The sequence below is a fragment of the Notolepis coatsorum genome, assembly GCF_963971535.1.
Source record: "Notolepis coatsorum genome assembly, chromosome: 7".
Taxonomy (NCBI): Eukaryota; Metazoa; Chordata; class Actinopteri; order Aulopiformes; family Paralepididae; genus Notolepis; species Notolepis coatsorum.
The window spans coordinates 1,073,604-1,095,914 of NC_140171.1; the positions used below are offsets into that span (position 1 = coordinate 1,073,604).

At 40.2% G+C, this 22,311-nt stretch overlaps 2 protein-coding genes across 2 annotated transcripts in view; one reads left to right on the forward strand and one right to left on the reverse strand.

Annotated features, from left to right (window-relative positions):
• The window catches only part of ifngr1 (interferon gamma receptor 1), a gene marked incomplete at its 3' end in the record, with an annotated part of 18,581 nt that extends 402 nt beyond the window's left edge, over positions 1–18,179 (forward strand). Inside the window, exons 2-7 of the mRNA XM_084319438.1 lie at positions 8,166–8,283; positions 9,652–9,836; positions 11,597–11,787; positions 14,277–14,448; positions 15,994–16,124; positions 17,562–18,179. Coding sequence (XP_084175564.1) covers positions 8,166–8,283; positions 9,652–9,836; positions 11,597–11,787; positions 14,277–14,448; positions 15,994–16,124; positions 17,562–18,179 — 1,415 coding nt within the window. The remainder of the gene's footprint in view (positions 1–8,165; positions 8,284–9,651; positions 9,837–11,596; positions 11,788–14,276; positions 14,449–15,993; positions 16,125–17,561) is intronic.
• A 1,954-nt stretch (positions 18,180–20,133) lies between these two features.
• Positions 20,134–22,311, reverse strand: part of ltv1 (LTV1 ribosome biogenesis factor) — a 31,740-nt gene continuing 29,562 nt past the window's right edge. The window contains exon 11 of the mRNA XM_084319266.1: positions 20,134–20,810. Coding sequence (XP_084175392.1) covers positions 20,697–20,810 — 114 coding nt within the window. The 3' untranslated portion in view covers positions 20,134–20,696. The remainder of the gene's footprint in view (positions 20,811–22,311) is intronic.

The window sequence follows — 22,311 nt, forward strand, 5'->3', positions numbered from 1 at the left end:
ATCATGTTTTAAATTAAAAACAGTTACACACTGAGGTAGGGAGGTTTGTGATCATGTTTTAAATTAAAAACAGTTACACACTGAGGTAGGGAGGTTTGTGATCATGTTTTAAATTAAAAACAGTTACACACTGAGGTAGGGAGGTTTTGTAAATATTTCATTAATATTCCACTGAAGGATTACAGATTCTTACATCTAAGCTCCTCTGGTCAAATCATGATCATCGTGATTGATTGATTGAAAATTGTATTAACAGATTGCAGAATGGGTACAGTACGGCTCAATACACACAATTGTTAAGGGGATGCAGACCAGAGAAAGACTTTGGTCTTGTTTACATCAGGGTCCCCCATTTTCAATTCATTATAACATATGACATATACAGATAGACAGTACTGCTACATCTATACATTTATGACATACCAGATTTACAAATACAGTACTGTTTGTGATACAAAAAGAGAGTCTAAAAAAGAGAGTATATACATTTGATAAAGAAACTGTACATTGGATGAGGTGGGGTGGGGGTTTGGTAGGGGGGGTGGCCGGGTGGGGTAACTGTACATTGGATTATCGACGCAACCTTACTTGGTCTCGTGTATTATTGGGTTAGGACATTTACATTGGAGGGGGTTGAGTTAGGACATTTACAGGGGCCAGTTTCGAATTGCAGTCTCCCGTAGGTGTTCTTTGAGAGTGGTAGTAAACAAGAATACCCTGAAGACTCTGGCAGAAGCACTCATTCAAGGGTACTACGACTATGCTTGCACCTCATGGTACCAAAGCATCTCAAAGGCGCTAAAAACAAGATTACAAACATCACAAAACAAACTGGTCAGACTACTACTTGACCTTACTCCTAGAACCCACCTCACCCCTGCCCACTTTGACTACCTAGGATGGCTTAGAGTAGACGACAGAGTACAGCAACTTGCAATGGGCCTGGTCTACAAGATACACTATACGACTAAGGTACCCATGTACATGTCAAAATACTTCCCAAAGGTCAGTGAATACCACGATCACAACACCAGAGGGAGCTCCACAAATCATGTAAAACCCAGATTCGGCTCAAACAAGGGACTAAACACGTTTTGCAATTATGCCACATCAATGTGGAACGCCCTACCCAAAGCTGTAAAGGAATGTGAATCACTACCCACTTTCAAAAACACTCTCAAAAAACACCTACGGGAGACTGAAATTCGAAACTGGCCCCTACAAATGTCCTAACCCAGTTGCACAGTAAATGACCAAGTATGGCTTTGTCAGTATTCCAATGTACAGTGTACAGTGTTTCTTGTTCCTGTGTGTTCCAGCCAATAAAAACCACAGATGGGATTCACCTTTGTCTCCTGAATCTCTGTTCAGCTGGCTCATACATATCAATCCTACACCATAAAGTGTTCCTATACCATAAAGTGTTCCTGCACCATAAACCAAAGGTTGAGAGCAGTGATACCGTCTGTGTCCGATGATTTGATTTGATTGTGGTAATGTACAGTAGGTCTACAGGTTAGTGTGGTAATATGGGCCTGCATTACGCAACATGGAAACGACAACATTAATTTTGGACCCGCAAACATGTTCAATCAATCATTTTTTGGGGAGGAAAAGCAATACTTTTATTCCATGGTTGTCTAAAAGCTGTGGGTGTATTTTCTTTTTATGATTAGTCTACATAAAATGTACTTACAACACACTTATCCCCATGCATCTTATAACACACTTAACCCCATACATCTTACAACACACTTAACCCCATACATCTTACAACACACTTAACCCCATACATCTTACAACACACTTAACCCCATACATCTTACAACACACTTAACCCCATACATCTTACAACACACTTAACCCCATACATCTTACAACACACTTAACCCCATACATCTTACAACACACTTAACCCCATACATCTTACAACACACTTAACCCCATACATCTTACAACACACTTATCCCCATGCATCTTACAACACACTTATCCCCATGCATCTTACAACACACTTAACCCCATACAGAAGCTACCCCAGAAGCTTCTATCCCCAGGCCATCAGGATGCTCAACGAACAATAACACTATGCAACAACCATCAAATGCACTCACAGCACACACATCCACACGCACACACTCACTTTAAACAATCAACCCACTGCAGCACCCACTTTAGAACACCTAAACACACTTTATATTTATTGGTAAAGAATTTGCACTACAACCCATACCTCAGTACACCTTACTGTAAATTGCACCTAAATTGTACCTCATCCCATTTCTGCTTTGTACTGTATAGTATATAGTATATTATATGGTAACTCAGTTACTTCTACTCTGCATTGAGCATTGTATATATGTATATACTGAACACACTTTTGTCTACGTACTTGACTTCTATTTTATACTTGCTATACTTATTTTATACTTATCTATTTTTGTCTAGCACAGTCTCTGGAGCGAAACGGAAAGAAGCATTTTGTATAAAAGTATTCTGTACTTCTGTATGACAACTAATTAAAGAAACTTGAAACTTGATACATCTTACAACACACTTATCTACATACATCTTACAACACACACTTATTCCCATACATTTTACAACACACACTTAATCCCATGCAGCATCTTACAACACACAAAATATCATTAATTACAACAATTCATGGTCTTTATACAGCAGGGAACCCGCCTTACATACAATGAACCATGTCCATATCATCCTCATTACACATTTATATTATCTCTCAGTCATACTGTACATCGACTTAAGATATGTCTTAAAATGATTGATAGCCATTATTACCCTAGTGGTTTCAGATAGTTTATTCCACATTTGACAAGCCTGATAAAAGAATACTCTCTCACCAAGCTCAAATATTGTCTTTTGCAAGACTTATCATTTATTGTTCTCGTAATGTACAGTAGGCCAGCAGGTTATGTAGGTTCCTTTTTTAATGAGTCACGCGGCCTTGTGACACCAGCAAGACGGGTTGAATGAAAATGACGAAACAAACCAAATATAATACTCTTTCTTTATATTCTCTTCTAGGTTACACCAGAGTTAGGAATAGTTTGATTATGTGTTGTGCTACTCTTAAGGACGTTTTTTTATAATGTTTATTAAGTTATAAGTAAGGCAGCTAATGGCAGCTTTTGTGATATAACTTAAAGCTATGCAGAATGTCTGAAGGCCAGAAGGGTTGGGCCACGTTGTTGGAATGCTGAGGTGCAACTGTGAAGCCCAGTCTTTGTTTGTACACCCGCCTCGAAATAGAATGGTAACTTCTGTAAAGGCTTCTCCTTTTATTCACCTGGGTAGGTTCTTTATAACCTTTATTTACCCAGAGTCTGTTCTTTATAACCTTTATTCACCTGGGTAGGTTCTTTATAACCTTTATTTACCCAGAGTCTGTTCTTTATAACCTTTATTTACCAGGGTAGGTTCTTTATAACCTTTATTTACCAGGGTAGGTTCTTTATAACCTTTATTTACCAGGGTAGGTTCTTTATAACCTTTATTTACCCAGAGTCTGTTCTTTATAACCTTTATTTACCAGGGTAGGTTCTTTATAACATTTATTTAGCAGGGTAGGTTCTTTATAACCTTTATTTACCAGGGTAGGTTCTTTATAACCTTTATTTACCCAGAGTCTGTTCTTTATAACATTTATTTACCAGGGTAGGTTCTTTATAACCGTTATTTACCCAGTCTGTTCTTTATAACCTTTATTTACCAGGGTAGGTTCTTTATAACCTTTATTTACCCAGTCTGTTTTTTATAACCTTTATTTACCCAGAGTCTGTTCTTTATAACATTTATTTACCAGGGTAGGTTCTTTATAACCTTTATTTACCAGGGTAGGTTCTTTATAACCTTTATTTACCAGGGTAGGTTCTTTATAACCTTTATTTACCAGGGTAGGTTCTTTATAACCTTGATTTACCAGGGTAGGTTCTTTATAACCTTTATTTACCAGGGTAGGTTCTTTATAACCTTTATTTACCAGGGTAGGTTCTTTATAACCTTTATTTAACCAGGGTAGGTTCTTTATAACATTTGTTTACCAGGGTAGGTTATTTATAACCTTTATTTAACCAGGGTAGGTTCTTTATAACATTTATTTAGTAGGGTAGGTTCTTTATAACCTTTATTTACCAGGGTAGGTTCTTTATAACCTTTATTTAGCAGGGTAGGTTCTTTATAACCTTTATTTACCATGGTAGGTTCTTTATAACCTTGATTTACCCAGAGTCTGTTCTTTATAACCTTTATTTACCAGGGTAGGTTCTTTATAACCTTTATTTACCAGGGTAGGTTCTTCATAACCTTTATTTACCAGGGTAGGTTCTTTATAACATTTATATAGCAGGGTAGGTTCTTTATAACCTTTATTTACCAGGGTAGGTTCTTTATAACCTTTATTTACCAGGGTAGGTTCTTTATGACCTTGATTTACCCAGAGTCTGTTCTTTATAACCTTTATTTACCAGGGTAGGTTCTTTATAACCTTTATTTACCAGGGTAGGTTCTTTATAACATTTATTTAGCAGGGTAGGTTCTTTATAACCTTTATTTACCAGGGTAGGTTCTTTATAACCTTTATTTACCAGGGTAGGTTCTTTATGACATTGAGTTACCCAGAGTCTGTTCTTTATAACCTTTATTTACCAGGGTAGGTTCTTTATAACCTTTATTTACCAGGGTAGGTTCTTTATAACCTTTATTTACCCAAAGTCTGTTCTTTATAACCTTTATTTACCTGGGTAGGTTCTTTATAACCTTTATTTACCCAGAATCTGTTCTTTATAACCTTTATTCACCTGGGTAGGTTCTTTATAACCTTTATTTACCAGGGTAGGTTCTTTATAACCTTTATTTACCAGGGTAGGTTCTTTATAACCTTTATTTACCCAGAGTCTGTTCTTTATAACCTTTATTTACCAGGGTAGGTTCTTTATAACCTTTATTTACCAGGGTAGGTTCTTTATAACATTTATTTACCAGGGTAGGTTCTTTATAACCTTTGTTTACCAGGGTAGGTTCTTTATAACCTTTATTTACCCAGTCTGTTCTTTATAACCTTTATTTACCCAGTCTGTTCTTTATAACTTTTATTTACCAGGGTAGGTTCTTTATAACCTTTATTTACCCAGTCTGTTCTTCATAACCTTTATTTACCCAGAGTCTGTTCTTTATAACATTTATTTACCAGGGTAGGTTCTTTATAACCTTTATTTACCAGGGTAGGTTCTTTATAACATTTATTTACCAAGGTAGGTTCTTTATAACCTTTATTTACCAGGGGTAGGTTCTTTATAACCTTTATTTACCCAGTCTGTTCTTTATAACCTTTATTTACCAGGGTAGGTTCTTTATAACATTTATTTACCAGGGTAGGTTCTTTATAACCTTTATTTACCAGGGTAGGTTCTTTATAACATTTATTTACCAGGGTAGGTTCTTTATAACCTTTATTTACCAGGGTAGGTTCTTTATAACCTTTATTTACCCAGTCTGTTCTTTATAACCTTTATTTACCAGGGTAGGTTCTTTATAACCTTTATTTACCCAGTCTGTTTTTCATAACCTTTATTTACCCAGAGTCTGTTCTTTATAACATTTATTTACCAGGGTAGGTTCTTTATAACCTTTATTTACCAGGGTAGGTTCTTTATAACCTTGATTTACCCAGTCTGTTCTTTATAACCTTTATTTACCAGGGTAGGTTCTTTATAACCTTTATTTACCAGGGTAGGTTCTTTATAACCTTTATTTAACCAGGGTAGGTTCTTTATAACATTTGTTTACCAGGGTAGGTTCTTTATAACCTTTATTTAACCAGGGTAGGTTCTTTATAACATTTATTTACCAGGGTAGGTTCTTTATAACCTTGATTTACCAGGGTAGGTTCTTTATAACCTTTATTTAGCAGGGTAGGTTCTTTATAACCTTTATTTACCATGGTAAGTTCTTTATAACCTTTATTTACCCAGAGTCTGTTCTTTATAACCTTTATTTACCAGGGTAGGTTCTTTATAACCTTTATTTACCCAGAGTCTGTTCTTTATAACCTTTATTTACCAGGGTAGGTTCTTTATAACCTTTATTTACCAGGGTAGGTTCTTTATAACCTTTATTTACCAGGGTAGGTTCTTTATGACCTTGATTTACCCAGAGTCTGTTCTTTATAACCTTTATTTACCAGGGTAGGTTCTTTATAACATTTATTTAACCAGGGTAGGTTCTTTATAACCTTTATTTACCCAGGGTAGGTTCTTTATAACCTTTATTTACCCAGAGTCTGTTCTTTATAACCTTTATTTACCAGGGTAGGTTCTTTATAACCTTTATTTACCAGGGTAGGTTCTTTATAACATTTATTTACCAGGGTAGGTTCTTTATAACCTTTGTTTACCAGGGTAGGTTCTTTATAACATTTATTTACCCAGTCTGTTCTTTATAACCTTTATTTACCCAGTCTGTTCTTTATAACTTTTATTTACCAGGGTAGGTTCTTTATAACCTTTATTTATCCAGTCTGTTCTTCATAACCTTTATTTACCCAGAGTCTGTTCTTTATAACATTTATTTACCAGGGTAGGTTCTTTATAACCTTTATTTACCAGGGTAGGTTCTTTATAACATTTATTTACCAAGGTAGGTTCTTTATAACCTTTATTTACCAGGGTAGGTTCTTTATAACCTTTATTTACCCAGTCTGTTCTTTATAACCTTTATTTACCAGGGTAGGTTCTTTATAACATTTATTTACCAGGGTAGGTTCTTTATAACCTTTATTTACCAGGGTAGGTTCTTTATAACCTTTATTTACCCAGTCTGTTCTTTATAACCTTTATTTACCAGGGTAGGTTCTTTATAACCTTTATTTACCCAGTCTGTTTTTCATAACCTTTATTTACCCAGAGTCTGTTCTTTATAACATTTATTTACCAGGGTAGGTTCTTTATAACCTTTATTTACCAGGGTAGGTTCTTTATAACCTTTATTTACCAGGGTAGGTTCTTTATAACCTTTATTTACCAGGGTAGGTTCTTTATAACCTTGATTTACCCAGTCTGTTCTTTATAACCTTTATTTACCAGGGTAGGTTCTTTATAACCTTTATTTACCAGGGTAGGTTCTTTATAACCTTTATTTAACCAGGGTAGGTTCTTTATAACATTTGTTTACCAGGGTAGGTTCTTTATAACATTTATTTAACCAGGGTAGGTTCTTTATAACATTTATTTAGCAGGGTAGGTTCTTTATAACCTTTATTTACCAGGGTAGGTTCTTTATAACCTTTATTTAGCAGGGTAGGTTCTTTATAACCTTTATTTACCATGGTAAGTTCTTTATAACCTTTATTTACCCAGAGTCTGTTCTTTATAACCTTTATTTACCAGGGTAGGTTCTTTATAACCTTTATTTACCCAGAGTCTGTTCTTTATAACCTTTATTTACCAGGGTAGGTTCTTTATAACCTTTATTTACCAGGGTAGGTTCTTTATAACCTTTATTAACCTTTATTTACCAGGGTAGGTTCTTTATAACCTTTATTTACCAGGGTAGGTTCTTTATGACCTTGATTTACCCAGAGTCTGTTCTTTATAACCTTTATTTACCAGGGTAGGTTCTTTATAACATTTATTTAACCAGGGTAGGTTCTTTATAACCTTTATTTACCCAGGGTAGGTTCTTTATAACCTTTATTTACCAGGGTAGGTTCTTTATAACATTTATTTAACCAGGGTAGGTTCTTTATAACATTTATTTACCAGGGTAGGTTCTTTATAACCTTTATTTACCAGGGTAGGTTCTTTATAACATTTATTTAACCAGGGTAGGTTCTTTATAACCTTTATTTACCAGGGTATGTTCTTTATAACCGTTATTTACCAGGGTAGGTTCTTTATAACATTTATTTACTAGGGTAGGTTCTTTATAACCTTTATTTAACCATGGTAGGTTCTTTATAACCTTTATTTTTACCACAAACTGTAGACCGTAGAGGACAGTAGAGACAGTAGACAAAGACAGTAGAGGTTGAGTACTTTATTATCTAAAGATAAGAGTATTGTGTTCATTCATAGTTAAAGTGGAGGTTGACTACTTTATTATGGTAAGTGTTGTGTTAATTATGTTGTTATGTTTTGCAGTTCCGGCTCCTGAAAATGTCAGCGTGACCTGCAACAACTTCCAAACAACGGTCTACTGGAACTATATCAACCAGTCAGCCTCGACTAGCTTCAAATTAAACCTAACTGGATCAACTGGGTGAGTTACTGCTTCAACTAGTTAGCCACGACTAGCTTAAAATGAAACATAACTGTCTACTGGAACTACATCGACCAGTAAACATAGTACTAAACATAACTGGATCAGCTAGGTGAGTTCTATGCTCCTCTTATATATGTATATATTGGGCTATATAATATTCTCTTGGAATGAGATTCTACATTTGACAGACAAGCAATACAAAACATGACTACAAATAACAATTTGACAAACTACATAGACATGAAATCTTTTAAATTTTTTATGATCTTTTTCCTCCTTTTTTCTGTTTTTCTCCCATCCCAATGTTAGTCGTTATGCCACTTCCCAATCCCCTTCCTGGTCGTTGCGCACTCTATCACATGCTTCCTCCGACACATGTGTAGCCAGCCCACCGCTTCTTTTCACCTGGCAGCGCGGACTCTCACTGAGAGAGTGTAACGTGTGGAAGGTCACACTACCTCTCTTAGATCCTTCCCTCGCTGTGCAGGCGCCCCGACCGAACTGTAGGAGTCGCTGTCTACAACGACCCAGACCCACCCACCGGCTTCCCTCCCGCTGACTCTGCCAATCGAGCCAGTATGACGGCCAGCCAAGCCGGAAGCAACGCTGACGGCTGGATTCGATACCAGTGTCTCTTGCGTTGGTGACGAGCGCCTTGTCCGCTGCGCCACCCAGCCGCCTTAGACATGAACATTTTAAATGCAGTACAAACGTAGTATCAGACAACATTTTCATGCATTTTAAAATCTAGTTTTTGACATTGTCGAGGAGCCATGATTTGACTCTTTTCTTAAAATTGTGTCGGTTACTAATGCATTTTAGCTGTGAAGGTAGCAAATTCCAATTTTTTTTTAATTCTGAGGAGCCACAAATTGGAACCTTCACAGCTAAAATGCATTAGTAGTTTGTCAAATTGTTATTTGTGGTCATGTTTTGTATCGCTTGTCTGTCTGAGACCAAGGACCACAATGGAAATAAGTCTTGACTTTTTTGTGTAGCATCCTTGACGTTTTTCTGGAATCTTGAATTTTTTTTAAATGTCAAATCAAATCAAATCCCCACATGGGACCCTATTTTGGAAATAATATGTACAGTAGTCAACGGCGACAGACAAATAATTATCGCTAACGTCATGTTATATCATCAAACACTATCGATAACATTAGCTAACTTCCTTGTCAATCAACTTTCTTGACTTGCCAAATTATCTTTTAAATGCATGATATTCTGTATTTGTATGCAGTTATATAATGCTGATGGATTTTAATTGTATTTTATGTGTGTGTGTGTGTGTGTGTGTGTGTGTGTGTGTGTGTGTGTGTGTGTGTGTGTGTGTGTGTGTATGTGTGTGTCTCCTTCCCAAAGGCATAACTATGAGATGGTTACCACAGAGCATCAATATGACCTCACCCCCTTCATATGGAAGTCTGCAGACCACTACATGGATATATTCTGGGTGAAAATAACAGCCACAGATGGAACTCATGAGTCCAGTGTCGGAGAATCCCCAACCTTCACATTTAATGATTACCAGACGGCACGAATAGAATGTAAGTAATATACTGGCCAAAAGAAAACTGTATATCATGTCATTAGGGATATAATGTACAGCATACAACTTGTGTATAAAAATATAAAACAAATATATATATAGTAACATAGGTCACACCTGTAAATATAAACATGTTCTTATTTATAGCAAACTATAAGTGCATCACCTTGTTTGTAGAGCTATATCTATATTATAGCTATGGATACAATACTATGGTCATTTGACAGTAACTATCTTCTGTCCAAGATGCAAAAAATAATAAATTTTTTCATGTATACATACGTTTGCGTGTTATCTCGTGGTGAATATATAGTTTCGGAGTGATCCGGGCTAATTCCTGGAAAGCTGAGTTATAGGGCGCTACGTGAATTCTACTAAAAGCATTGGCGTTTCATCCCTGGACATGCTACTATTTCCAAGTCAAATGTATATAATAGGTATGTTTCATCATGAATGCATGAAAGGGGGGGGGGGGGGGGGTCGTTTCTGATGCTTTGATTGCCAGTAACGGCATTCGTTTTTGAAAACTACACACGCTGATCAGCTGGATCGATATGAAAACATTGTTGGATCAAGCTGAAATTGATGTCAGATAGTCCTTACCTTTTGATCGCGGCTATTCCAAAAAGAATATTCCAATTGTCTGATTGCGATTTCCAGTATTGGTGTCCATCTGGTCCTGGACATAATTTGGCACAATTTATGGATCGAGTGTGCCAGATGCGTTTCGAAGTGGTCGGATGAAGCAATTTACTCGGCTCCGTCTAAATTTAGCGTCCGGAGGGATTTAAGTGTAACACAGAATGAGATATAAGGTTTCAAAGGGTGGGCAACACTGCCATCTAGCAGGATGCGGCCGGTATTGCACTTTGGCGAACTCAGAATCCTTTCCTATGGCAACACCGAGGTCAGTGGATGAATAATGAATAAAAATATCAAATAAAAGAAAAAACAACCAAATAACGAGTTTACTCGTTGTTGGCGTTCAACGCATGGCGCCCAATAACGAGTAAACTCGTTGTTGGCGGGGAATGAGTTAAAATTATTATTTATTTATTTTAATTTATTTTTTTGCTTTATTTACCCAGGGTAGGTTCGCTGAGCACAGATGCTCTTTTTCAGCTACGCCCTGCTTCACATTCACACAGTTCCATTCACACCTGGGAGCTGCCCAGTACAACCACAGTCCGACACCGTTGGCCACTGAGCAACTCCACTGGAGCAGTTGGGGGTTTAGTGCCTTGCTCAAGGGCACTTCAGCGGTTGGTGTTAAGGGTATGGGAGAGAGTTATTCATTCATTTCCCCAGCCCAGATTTTTCCTGCAGGTCCGGGGAATCGAACCGGCGACGTATACCTTTAGGCCACCGCTGCCCTGGAACTACATCAACCAGTTAGCCTCGACTAGCTTCAAATTAAACATAACTGTCGACTGGAACTACATCAACCAGTTAGCCTCGACTAGCTTCAAATTAAACATAACTGTCGACTGGAACTACATCAACCAGTTAGCCTCGACTAGCTTCAAATTAAACATAACTGTCGACTGGAACTACATCAACCAGTTAGCCTCGACTAGCTTCAAAGTAAACATAACTTGTATGATTGATTGATAGGACACTGTGACTCAACCGAGACCTTCTGATAGCAGGTGGTCATAAATAGTTCTTGCCGCTTTAAATGAGTCATGATGAGGATATTATTGATCTACTTGTAACCATAACTTAATAATAACTAACTTGAATTGCTATTCATTCCAGGTCAGCTGGACTTCCCTCCCGTGAGCCTGTCTGTGGAGGACATGAAGGCCACCGTGAGCTTCCCCAACCCTCAGCGCTTCTACCGGGAGCTCGGGTCGCCCAGCGCGGGACACGACTTCTACCGGGAGCTCGGGTCGCCCAGCGCGGGACACGACAAGCCTCACTACCAAGGCCAAGTCGTTATAGACGAGGTTAGTTTCATGTAGTTGAAAACACAGTTAGTATCATTGTAGTTGAAAACACAGTTAGTATCATGTAGCTGAAAACACAGTTAGCATCATGTAGTTGAAAACACAGTTAGTATCATGTAGCTGAAAACACAGTTAGCATCATGTAGTTGAAAACACAGTTAGCATCATGTAGCTGAAAACACAGTTAGCATCATGTAGTTGAAAACACAGTTAGCATCATGTAGTTGAAAACACAGTTAGCATCATGTAGCTGAAAACACTGTTAGCATCATGTAGCTGAAAACACAGTTAGCATCATGTAGCTGAAAACACAGTTAGCATCATGTAGCTGAAAACACTGTTAGTATCATGTAGCTGAAAACACTGTTAGTATCATGTAGCTGAAAACACAGTTAGCATCATGTAGCTGAAAACACAGTTAGCATCATGTAGCTGAAAACACTGTTAGCATCATGTAGTTGAAAACACAGTTAGCATCATGTAGTTGAAAACACTGTTGGCATCATGTAGCTGAAAACACAGTTAGCATCATGTAGCTGAAAACACAGTTGGCATCATGTAGCTGAAAACACAGTTAGCATCATGTAGTTGAAAACACTGTTGGCATCATGTAGCTGAAAACACAGTTAGCATCATGTAGCTGAAAACACAGTTGGCATCATGTAGTTGAAAACACTGTTAGCATCATGTAGCTGAAAAAAAACACAGTTAGCATCATGTAGCTGAAAACACAGTTAGTATCATGTAGCTGATGTAGTTGAAAACACAGTTAGCATCATGTAGCTGAAAACACAGTTAGTATCATGTAGCTGATGTAGCTGAAAACACAGTTAGCATCATGTAGCTGAAAACACTGTTAGCATCATGTAGTTGAAAACACTGTTGGCATCATGTAGCTGAAAACACAGTTAGCATCATGTAGTTGAAAACACAGTTAGCATCATGTAGCTGAAAACACAGTTGGCATCATGTAGTTGATGTAGTTGAAAACACTGTTAGTATCATGTAGCTGAAAACACATTTAGCATCATGTAGCTGAAAACACAGTTAGTATCATGTAGTTGAAAACACAGTTAGTATCATGTAGCTGAAAACACAGTTAGTATCATGTAGTTGAAAACACAGTTAGCATCATGTAGCTGAAAACACAGTTAGCATCATGTAGCTGAAAACACAGTTAGCATCATGTAGCTGAAAACACAGTTAGCATCATGTAGCTGAAAACACAGTTAGCATCATGTAGCTGAAAACACAGTTAGCATCATGTAGCTGAAAACACAGTTAGCATCATGTAGCTGAAAACACAGTTAGCATCATGTAGCTGAAAACACAGTTAGTATCATGTAGCTGAAAACAGTTAGCATCATGTAGTTGAAAACACAGTTAGCATCATGTAGCTGAAAACACTGTTAGCATCATGTAGTTGAAAACACTGTTAGTATCATGTAGTTGAAAACACATCATGTAGTTGAAAACATGTAGGGATGTTCGATATTGGCTTTTTTACCGATATCCGATATACCAATATTGTCCAACTCTTAATTTCCGATACCGATATCAACCGATACAGATATATGCAGGGTTCCCCCCCCCCCCAAAAACGGAATCATTTCAGGTAATTAACATTACATATCTCTTGTCGTGGAATTAACAACATTATGCATACTTTTGACAATAAATAAAATAAGAATTTGTTCTTACTTGCCTGCCTGGGTAAATAAAGTTTTAATAAATGGATCCTAGGATGGGGTACTATAATGGGTTAGGGTTAGCTTGACCTTGTCTATTTTGCTGCTTCTGTGGGGATGATGTCATGATGACTACAGCAGTGGAACAGTAGTCTACAATGGCGGCACCAGCGGCACGGTGGTGTAGTGGTTAACACTGTCGCCTCACAGCAAGAAGGTCCAGGGTTCGATTCCCGCTTGGGGACCAGGTTTCCATGATGCCAGGCACTGTTGGTGGAGGTGGGGGATCTCCCAGGCCTTTCTGTGTGGAGTTTGCATGTTCTCCCCCCGTGCTTGCAAGGGTTTCCCCCCCCCGATAATATAAACCCAATGGAAAAACATGCACAACAACAGATCGCTAACGCTGTGGCGTCCTTGACGAAGACGGACAGGAGCACTTGGATTGGTCCCCGGGGCGCGGCTCACGTTGACGCCCTGTCTGCTCCCGGCTGCCCATGGGGGGGAAGGACAACGGGATGGGTTAGGCGCAGAGACTCTATCGCATCGGCGACTGAGAAAAAGACAATGCATGTGTGTGTGTGTGTGTGTATCCTGTGTGTGTGTGCCGCTCCAATTGAAATGTCCAGTTCGTTGCATGCCGATTAAAGACCCCCTAAAGAGGTCCTGCATTATTATATTATTAAGAGCCAGCAGCATGACTGTGGGGACCCTCACTGTGTCTCCTCTCCTCCCTCTCTCAGAGCCAGCAGCATGACTGTGGGGACCCTGACCGTGTCTCCTCTCCTCTCCTCCCTCTCTCAGAGCCAGCAGCAGCATGACTGGCAGTGTGAAGCGGAGGAGGCGACCTGCACGCGTGAGTTCAGCGTCGGCGAGAGCGACCAGCACTGTGTTCGGCTCAGAGGATGGCTGCTCGACGGCACGAGCATCAACCGGGTCTCGTTCAGAGACAGCGGGCCGATCTGTGCCCACGAGGGTGAGTGGAGTGGACTAGGGCTGAGCCCAAACTTTCTAACGTTTGAACCAAATTCTAAATCAACATTCGAATTTTTCTTTTCTGAAAAAAAAATGTTTTTTTTTTTTTTTCTTTATATATTATTTTTATGTGTCTATTAATTCTGTTTAAACCAATGGGGTTTTTCTGCACAGTTGCAGATAAAGATTAGGTTACACTAATATTATACTATTAAAAGAAACTTGAGTTATATTCAAAAAGAAAGAAATTTAATTAAAAAAAATACTAATTTAATCAGATTAATCACTTTATTCAAATTGAGGATTTAGTTTGAGGATATTTATAAAAGAAAAAAAAATATTAGAAAATATTTTCTTAGAATTTTCTTTTAATTAAAAACGAAGGTTAAAAACCCTGACGAAGTTCGAATACTAGAGACAGCCTTACAGTAGATCTGTGCCCACGAGGGTAGGAGCTGTTCGCACGTCGTTATCTTTCGTTTACCGGTGGGGCGGCGTTATTTACGCGCGGTTTCCACTCGTTAATTTTGTCACTTTGAAGTTAAAAGAAATGTATTCGGTGACCACCCCATCCCCCTTGTGTGTGTGTGTGTGTGTGTGTGTCAGTGTGTGTCCTTTTCGAGGCTCCATTCCTCCGCGCTACACGGTTCGAGGGGGCAGATGCAGGGGGTCCTTTCGTGGCGGCGCGCCTGTTTTGTGTCGAATGCGACGTAAGCGGCGAGTTTTTAAGTTAGTTCTTGAGAATATTCGCTGGGAAATCGGACGTGACGACGCTTAACGGTTTCACCTATCGATTTCTTTTTTGTGTGGTGTATTTTCAGTTTCGGAGAAAAGCGCACTACACTACGCCAGTGGCCGCAGTCTGTGGGATAATAACTGACTGTTCCAGTTCCACGTGTGTCTACATTAGGGGCAGTGCTTTAACCTTACAAACAAGTTACTATGATGAACACATGGTATTGTAGATATTATATCATGTTCTGAAATGTAGATGGAATAATTGTAGTTCGGCTTAAAGCCTGACAGACGAACATTATGTGTTTATACCCTAATATAGTAGTAGTAGTATGTGTTTGGCCTATAGCAAACGCAACAGAAATTACATTCAATTAGTGAATATCTTGTAGAACCATGTCGGCCTGTTTTCAGATTAACGTTTTCAAAACCTAATTATTTCTAGAGATGGCAACTTTTTAGTTGTGTACATTCGTGGTCAAACGTGTATATTCATGGTATTCGTGGTTTAACATGTACATTCATGGTTAAGTGTACATTCATGGTTAAAAAAGGTTAACTACTTTTTGGTGATGAATCACGTTCACAATCTTAATTATTAGTAATTTTAGATTTCTAACTGTAAACTAATATTCCAAACGTTAAAGACCGACTATATGGTTCTTCGTCTGTGGGGTTGGGTTATTGGCGTATTGTTACAAATACACACCTTCAGAACCTCTTTGTTTCTGTAGTAAACTAGTCATATAAACCTACGCTGGTAAATAAGACAAACATTTGATCATGACATTGAATTAAAAAAAAATTGCAGAAGACTCGACGCATCTGATGAGCCTGGCTATCCTCCTGTCGCTGTTTGTGGTGGTCGTCATGGTGATCACCCTGGCTGTCTGCAGGGCGAGGGCGTGGACACTGGCCTCACCCGTGAAGAAGTGGTCCTGGGTAAGGAGCGCACTGTGGCAAAACATCTGGAGCCAATTCATGCGTCACGGTGCAGGTCAGGAACGGGCGCGAGTAATGTTTTCCTTGATCCGAGTACTCTCGTGAATTACTTGAGTACAGTGGTGGAAAGTAACTAAGTATTTTTTTTACTCAAGTACTGTACTTCAGTACAATTTCGAGCTACTTGTACTTTATGTGAGTATTTTCATTTTTGGGAACTTTATACTTTTACTCCACTAACATTTCAAGGGAAATATTTGTACTTTTTTTTTACTCTACTACATTTATCTGAACCCATCAGTTACTAGTTCGTTTGAAGAAAAGGATTTAACATAGAAAACACACTATATACAAAATAAGAAATGTATGCAGATTATTCGCGTGGGGTATGTCTGGGAGTGCTTGCATTCTTTCATTTATTTGCATTCATCTAAACATTTTTGGACCTTATGGTGTTCTTGTTCTGTTCTTGACTTATTGTTGTTTTCTTCTTGACTTGTTTAAAGAAGACCTGTACGGCCCATGGGGACATTAACGTGTGTTGTCGGGCCTTATAAATAAATTTGATTTGATTAAATAAATTTGATATACTTTCACGTTTGAAGCCTGTCAACTTCAAAGAGGATGTGATCAGAGCAGCATCACTGGACCACATACCACAACCTATACAGGTCAATGGATACACAAACATCATGTAGAATGTGTACTTTCACTTTAGATATACATTCAATAGCAAATACTTCTCTACGTTTACTTAAAGTAGAATTTTAATGGAGGCCTTTTACCAGAGTACTCATTTATCGGAGTATTTCTACTTAAGTAAAGGAACTGAGTACTTCTTCCACCACTGCTCGAGTAATTGTTTAGGGAAATAAATTTTGAATTTAGCATCTTAAAGCGCAGCAGCAATAACCAGACACACCTGACACAATGCACAGCGATATATACCTGATGCTTAATGTCAAGTCAGTCAGAGCGGAGGTCGTGTCATTATTTACAAATGGCAACCGTCTGCAGCAGGTCTCTCGGCATGTCCGTCCGTATCAATAGTCTGAACGCTACGCAAAGTGGGCGACATGTTGTTGTAAATGCACAAACATGAACCGCTGTTTCCATCTTTCAGATAACGCTAAGCTAGTTTTCAACGCAACACAGTTTTCATGGTTACTCTCTCTCTCTCTCACGCTCCACCGCTGACCAGTGTGGTCTTCCTGCAACAACTCAAGACTCGTGGGATTTCCAGAGAGATTTTTGTTTTAGTGGCACAAACGAGCACGTTTGTTGATTTTTAAATGAATAAAAAGCAGGGCACCCTCAATCAGTTGAAACAGCGAGTACTGGAGTAATAGATCACTCCTGCCCATCTCTCTACTGCAAATCGGGTCAATATCCCCATTTTTCAAAGCTGCATTTTTGTCTCTTTTCCCTTGTGTGCAGACGCCAATGCCCTCGAGTTCACAGAGAACGATCAACTTTCAACCCGAGAGCATTTCCAGAGTCAGCGCCATCCGCAGCAGGTCTCACAGCAGCCTCCTCCTAGAGATCTCCAAGGAGGATCCCGTCGTCGAGACCGGATCGAGTCTGTCGTCGGTGAGCAGCCAACAAACTGCCGAAGAGGTGGAACTGTTATCGGAGACGGAGAGGCCTGCAAGTGTCCATGTGAAGGATGCAGCAGAGACAGACGGGCCTGGAACTGTCCATGATGCAGCAGAGACAGACAGGCCTGGAACTGTCCATGATGCAGCAGAGAGAGACAGGCCTGGAACTGTCCATGATGCAGCAGAGAGAGACAGGCCTAGAACTGTCCATGATGCAGCAGAGACAGACAGGCCTGGAACTGTCCATGATGATGCAGCAGAGACAGACAGGCCTGGAACTGTCCATGATGCAGCAGAGACAGACAGGCCTCGAACTGTCCATGTGAAGGGTGATGATGCAGCAGAGAGAGAGGAGGAGGACGTATCGTCTGGCTATGACCGTCCTCAGAGACTAGAGGTGGAGGTGGAGATGAGTCCCGGAGACCTGGTCCAGGGTTACGTGCTGCCTGACCAGTGAGCTGCCCTCACAGCCTCAGACCGGGTCCAGGGTTACGAAGTTAAGTTATGTATTTATTTTTTACCCAGCAGGGACAGTGTACATTAGTCAACATCTTCAGTTTCCATATCAATGTAAATGTACCAGAATTAGCTCATGAGCTAGTTTTCATCTGTAAGTCCCTGTCTACCATGCATGTCTTTATGGTGTGGGAGGAAACCCACGCGAACACAGGGAGAGAACATGCAAACTCCACACAGAAAGGCCCCCCCACTACTGGGGTTCGAACCCAGGACCATCTTGCTGTGAGGCAGCAGTGCTAACCACTGTGCCACCCTGACCAGTGAGGGGGGTTCTATAAGCTTTGTTCACATGAATGAACCTGCTCAAGGGCACCTTGGCACACGCTGTGTAACCGGGAATCTTCCCGATTACCAAACGCCGGCTCTACCTCCTCCTGAGCCGGCAGAATTGTGGTTCTGGTTCCAGTGGCTGAACTTCCACATTGTTGTCGAGGAAACGTCAAGCTTCTTCATCGATGTCTAGACCTGATGTTCCTCCAGAGGTCTGTGTGTTCAGGGTTCATCTTCTGCTGGTGTGCAGAGACCGGGTTCACGTGTTGGTCTTCTACAGACCTTTTTTTTTACAAAGACTGCATGTTGCTCTTAAAGAGAACTATATCCCGTTATCAGGCGGGTGAAGCAGGCGCCACGGTAAGAGTCGTTAATCGTTAATTAAGCAACATCACAGGAGCACTTTGTACTGTATCGGCTCAGAGCTGTGAGGCGGTGGCTGGCAGGAGGCCAAAGATCCTGCTGATGACGCCAGAGATCACAGCGTCACTAAGGAACAGGCCAGAGATCACAGCGTCACTAAGGAACAGGCCAGAGATCACAGCGTCGCTAAGGAACAGGCCAGAGATCACAGCCTCACTAAGGAACAGGCCAGAGATCACAGCGTCACTAAGGAACAGGCCAGAGATCACAGCGTCACTAAGGAACAGGCCAGAGATCACAGCCTCACTAAGGAACAGGCCAGAGATCACAGCGTCACTAAGGAACAGGCCAGAGATCACAGCGTCACTAAGGAACAGGCCAGAGATCACAGCGTCACTAAGGAACCATAGAAAGTAACATCGAGTTTGATATCGCTTTTGTACTGCAGTTTTAATGTAAGGCTTTTACTAAACAAATTAAATTATTTAAATACAGATGTACCAACAAGATATACTGTAGTTCTGGAAACCGTCATATCCCAACACAACAGGAAACAAAGCACATTGTATTCAAAAAGAGACTGTACCAGCCGTTGTCGATGTATAAATCAAGCAAATCTGCCGATGGGACGCATTCCAATTCAAATGCCGCAACCTATACTGTGTGTGGACTAGTGAGGCGTTCCGACAAACTAATAACCGTTAAGTCTAGCGGTACAAACGGTGTCTTCATTAAAACGGCCCCGATCAAATACCCATCTAGGAAAAAGTAACTTAGAATTATATATATGCCTTCTTTAAATGTAACAACTTTGTAGCTGAGGTTTTATCTGCACGTGTTTATATCCCAATTTTCCACAGGATATGACACTAAATGAATGTCGGGCGTTCTAAGATGGCTGACCACTGTAGCGCCACCAATGCAATTGTATATTTCTTAAAAGATCTGTAAAAACGTGATCTTCCAGAAATGTAGTTTTTTTTTTAATGTTAACCCTTTCACTGCCGCACTACAGGTTAACCCTTTACTATCACACTACCGTCGCAGTGAAAGGGTTAACATTCTGTAGTGCGGCAGTGAAAGGGTTAAGATCTATTAACCCTTTCACTGCCGCACTACCGAACGGTTAACCCTTTCACTGCGACCATACACGGAACCCTTTCACTGCCACACAACAGCCCTGTTAAGAGAATGCATTGTACATACATTTATCATTTTCTGTCCCACATTCTATACTGATTTGGGCTCATATTGTGATTAAATGAACATGAAAGGTGTTCCACACAAAATCAAAGTGTATTTTTAATAAAGATCTTCAGGGGATACAATGTTTCTTTTTATACTTTGAAATTAAACATCTGCTGTGGATTCTGATGTATACAGTGTAATCAGGGTGACTGGATGTTTGTTTTTAATCTGAAAATATAATCTCTGTACCCATCAGAATGTGAGACACGCCCATCAGAATGTGAGACACGCCCATCAGAATGTGAGACACGCCCATCAGAATGTGAGACACGCCCATCAGAATGTGAGACACGCCCATCAGAATGTGAGACACGCCCATCAGAGTGTGAGACACGCCCATCAGAATGTGAGACACGCCCATCAGAATATGAGACACGCCCATCAGAATGTGAGACACGCCCATCAGAATATGAGACACGCCCATCAGAGTGTGAGACACGCCCATCAGAATGTGACGCTCCCTTTAGTCCCGTCTGGGCCCCAGTCTTGGTAGAATGAAAGGTGTGGAGGTCCGTTAATAATCCCAGCGACGGGGTAAACGGCCGGTCATTAGAGCCGCTCTTCGTCTCGTCGGCTAGGAGATCTTTAGACCCTGAACGTTGATCCGCTGGCTCAGCATCTGCTTCTCCTGCCGCACCTTCTCCTGCTTGAAGGCCACGGTGTTGGCTTTCTTCTCCCCTCTCCTCTCCTGTTGACGACACGAGGAGGAGGACAAACTGTCACATTGATGCCAAAACAAACCACCGCTCGTACACAATCTGCAAACCTAGTATCTAGTGTCTCCCTCCTTGATGGCTGTTCTCTGGTCATTTATAGTTCATCTCTAGTGTCTCCACCTTGATGGCTGTTCTCTGGTCATTTATAGTTCATCTCTAGTGTCTCCACCTTGATGGCTGTTCTCTGGTCATTTATAGTTCATCTCTAGTGTCTCCACCTTGATGGCTGTTCTCTGGTCATTTATAGTTCATCTCTAGTGTCTCCCCTCCTTGATGGCTGTTCTCTGGTCATTTATAGTTCATCTCTAGTGTCTCCACCTTGATGGCTGTTCTCTGGTCATTTATAGTTCATCTCTAGTGTCTCCCTCCTTGATGGCTGTTCTCTGGTCATTTATAGTTCATCTCTAGCGTCTCCCCTCCTTGATGGCTGTTCTCTGGTCATTTATAGTTCATCTCTAGTGTCTCCCTCCTTGATGGCTGTTCTCTGGTCATTTATAGTTCATCTCTAGTGTCTCCCCTCCTTGATGGCTGTTCTCTGGTCATTTATAGTTCATCTCTAGTGTCTCCTCCTTGATGGCTGTTCTCTGGTCATTTATAGTTCATCTCTAGTGTCTCCCTCCTTGATGGCTGTTCTCTGGTCATTTATAGTTCATCTCTAGTGTCTCCCTCCTTGATGGCTGTTCTCTGGTCATTTATAGTTCATCTCTAGCGTCTCCCCTCCTTGATGGCTGTTCTCTGGTCATTTATAGTTCATCTCTAGTGTCTCCCTCCTTGATGGCTGTTCTCTGGTCATTTATAGTTCATCTCTAGTGTCTCCCCTCCTTGATGGCTGTTCTCTGGTCATTTATAGTTCATCTCTAGTGTCTCCTCCTTGATGGCTGTTCTCTGGTCATTTATAGTTCATCTCTAGTGTCTCCTCCTTGATGGCTGTTCTCTGGTCATTTATAGTTCATCTCTAGTGTCTCCCCTCCTTGATGGCTGTTCTCTGGTCATTTATAGTTCATCTCTAGTGTTTCCTCCTTGATGGCTGTTCTCTGGTCATTTATAGTTCATCTCTAGTGTCTCCTCCTTGATGGCTGTTCTCTGGTCATTTATAGTTCATCTCTAGTGTCTCCTCCTTGATGGCTGTTCTCTGGTCATTTATAGTTCATCTCTAGTGTCTCCCTCCTTGATGCCTGTTCTCTGGTCATTTATAGTTCATCTCTAGTGTCTCCCTCCTTGATGGCTGTTCTCTGGTCATTTATAGTTCATCTCTAGTGTCTCCCTCCTTGATGCCTGTTCCCTGGTCATTTATAGTTCATCTCTAGTGTCTCCCTCCTTGATGGCTGTTCTCTGGTCATTTATAGTTCATCTCTAGTGTCTCCTCCTTGATGGCTGTTCTCTGGTCATTTATAGTTCATCTCTAGTGTCTCCTCCTTGATGGCTGTTCTCTGGTCATTTATAGTTCATCTCTAGTGTCTCCCTCCTTGATGG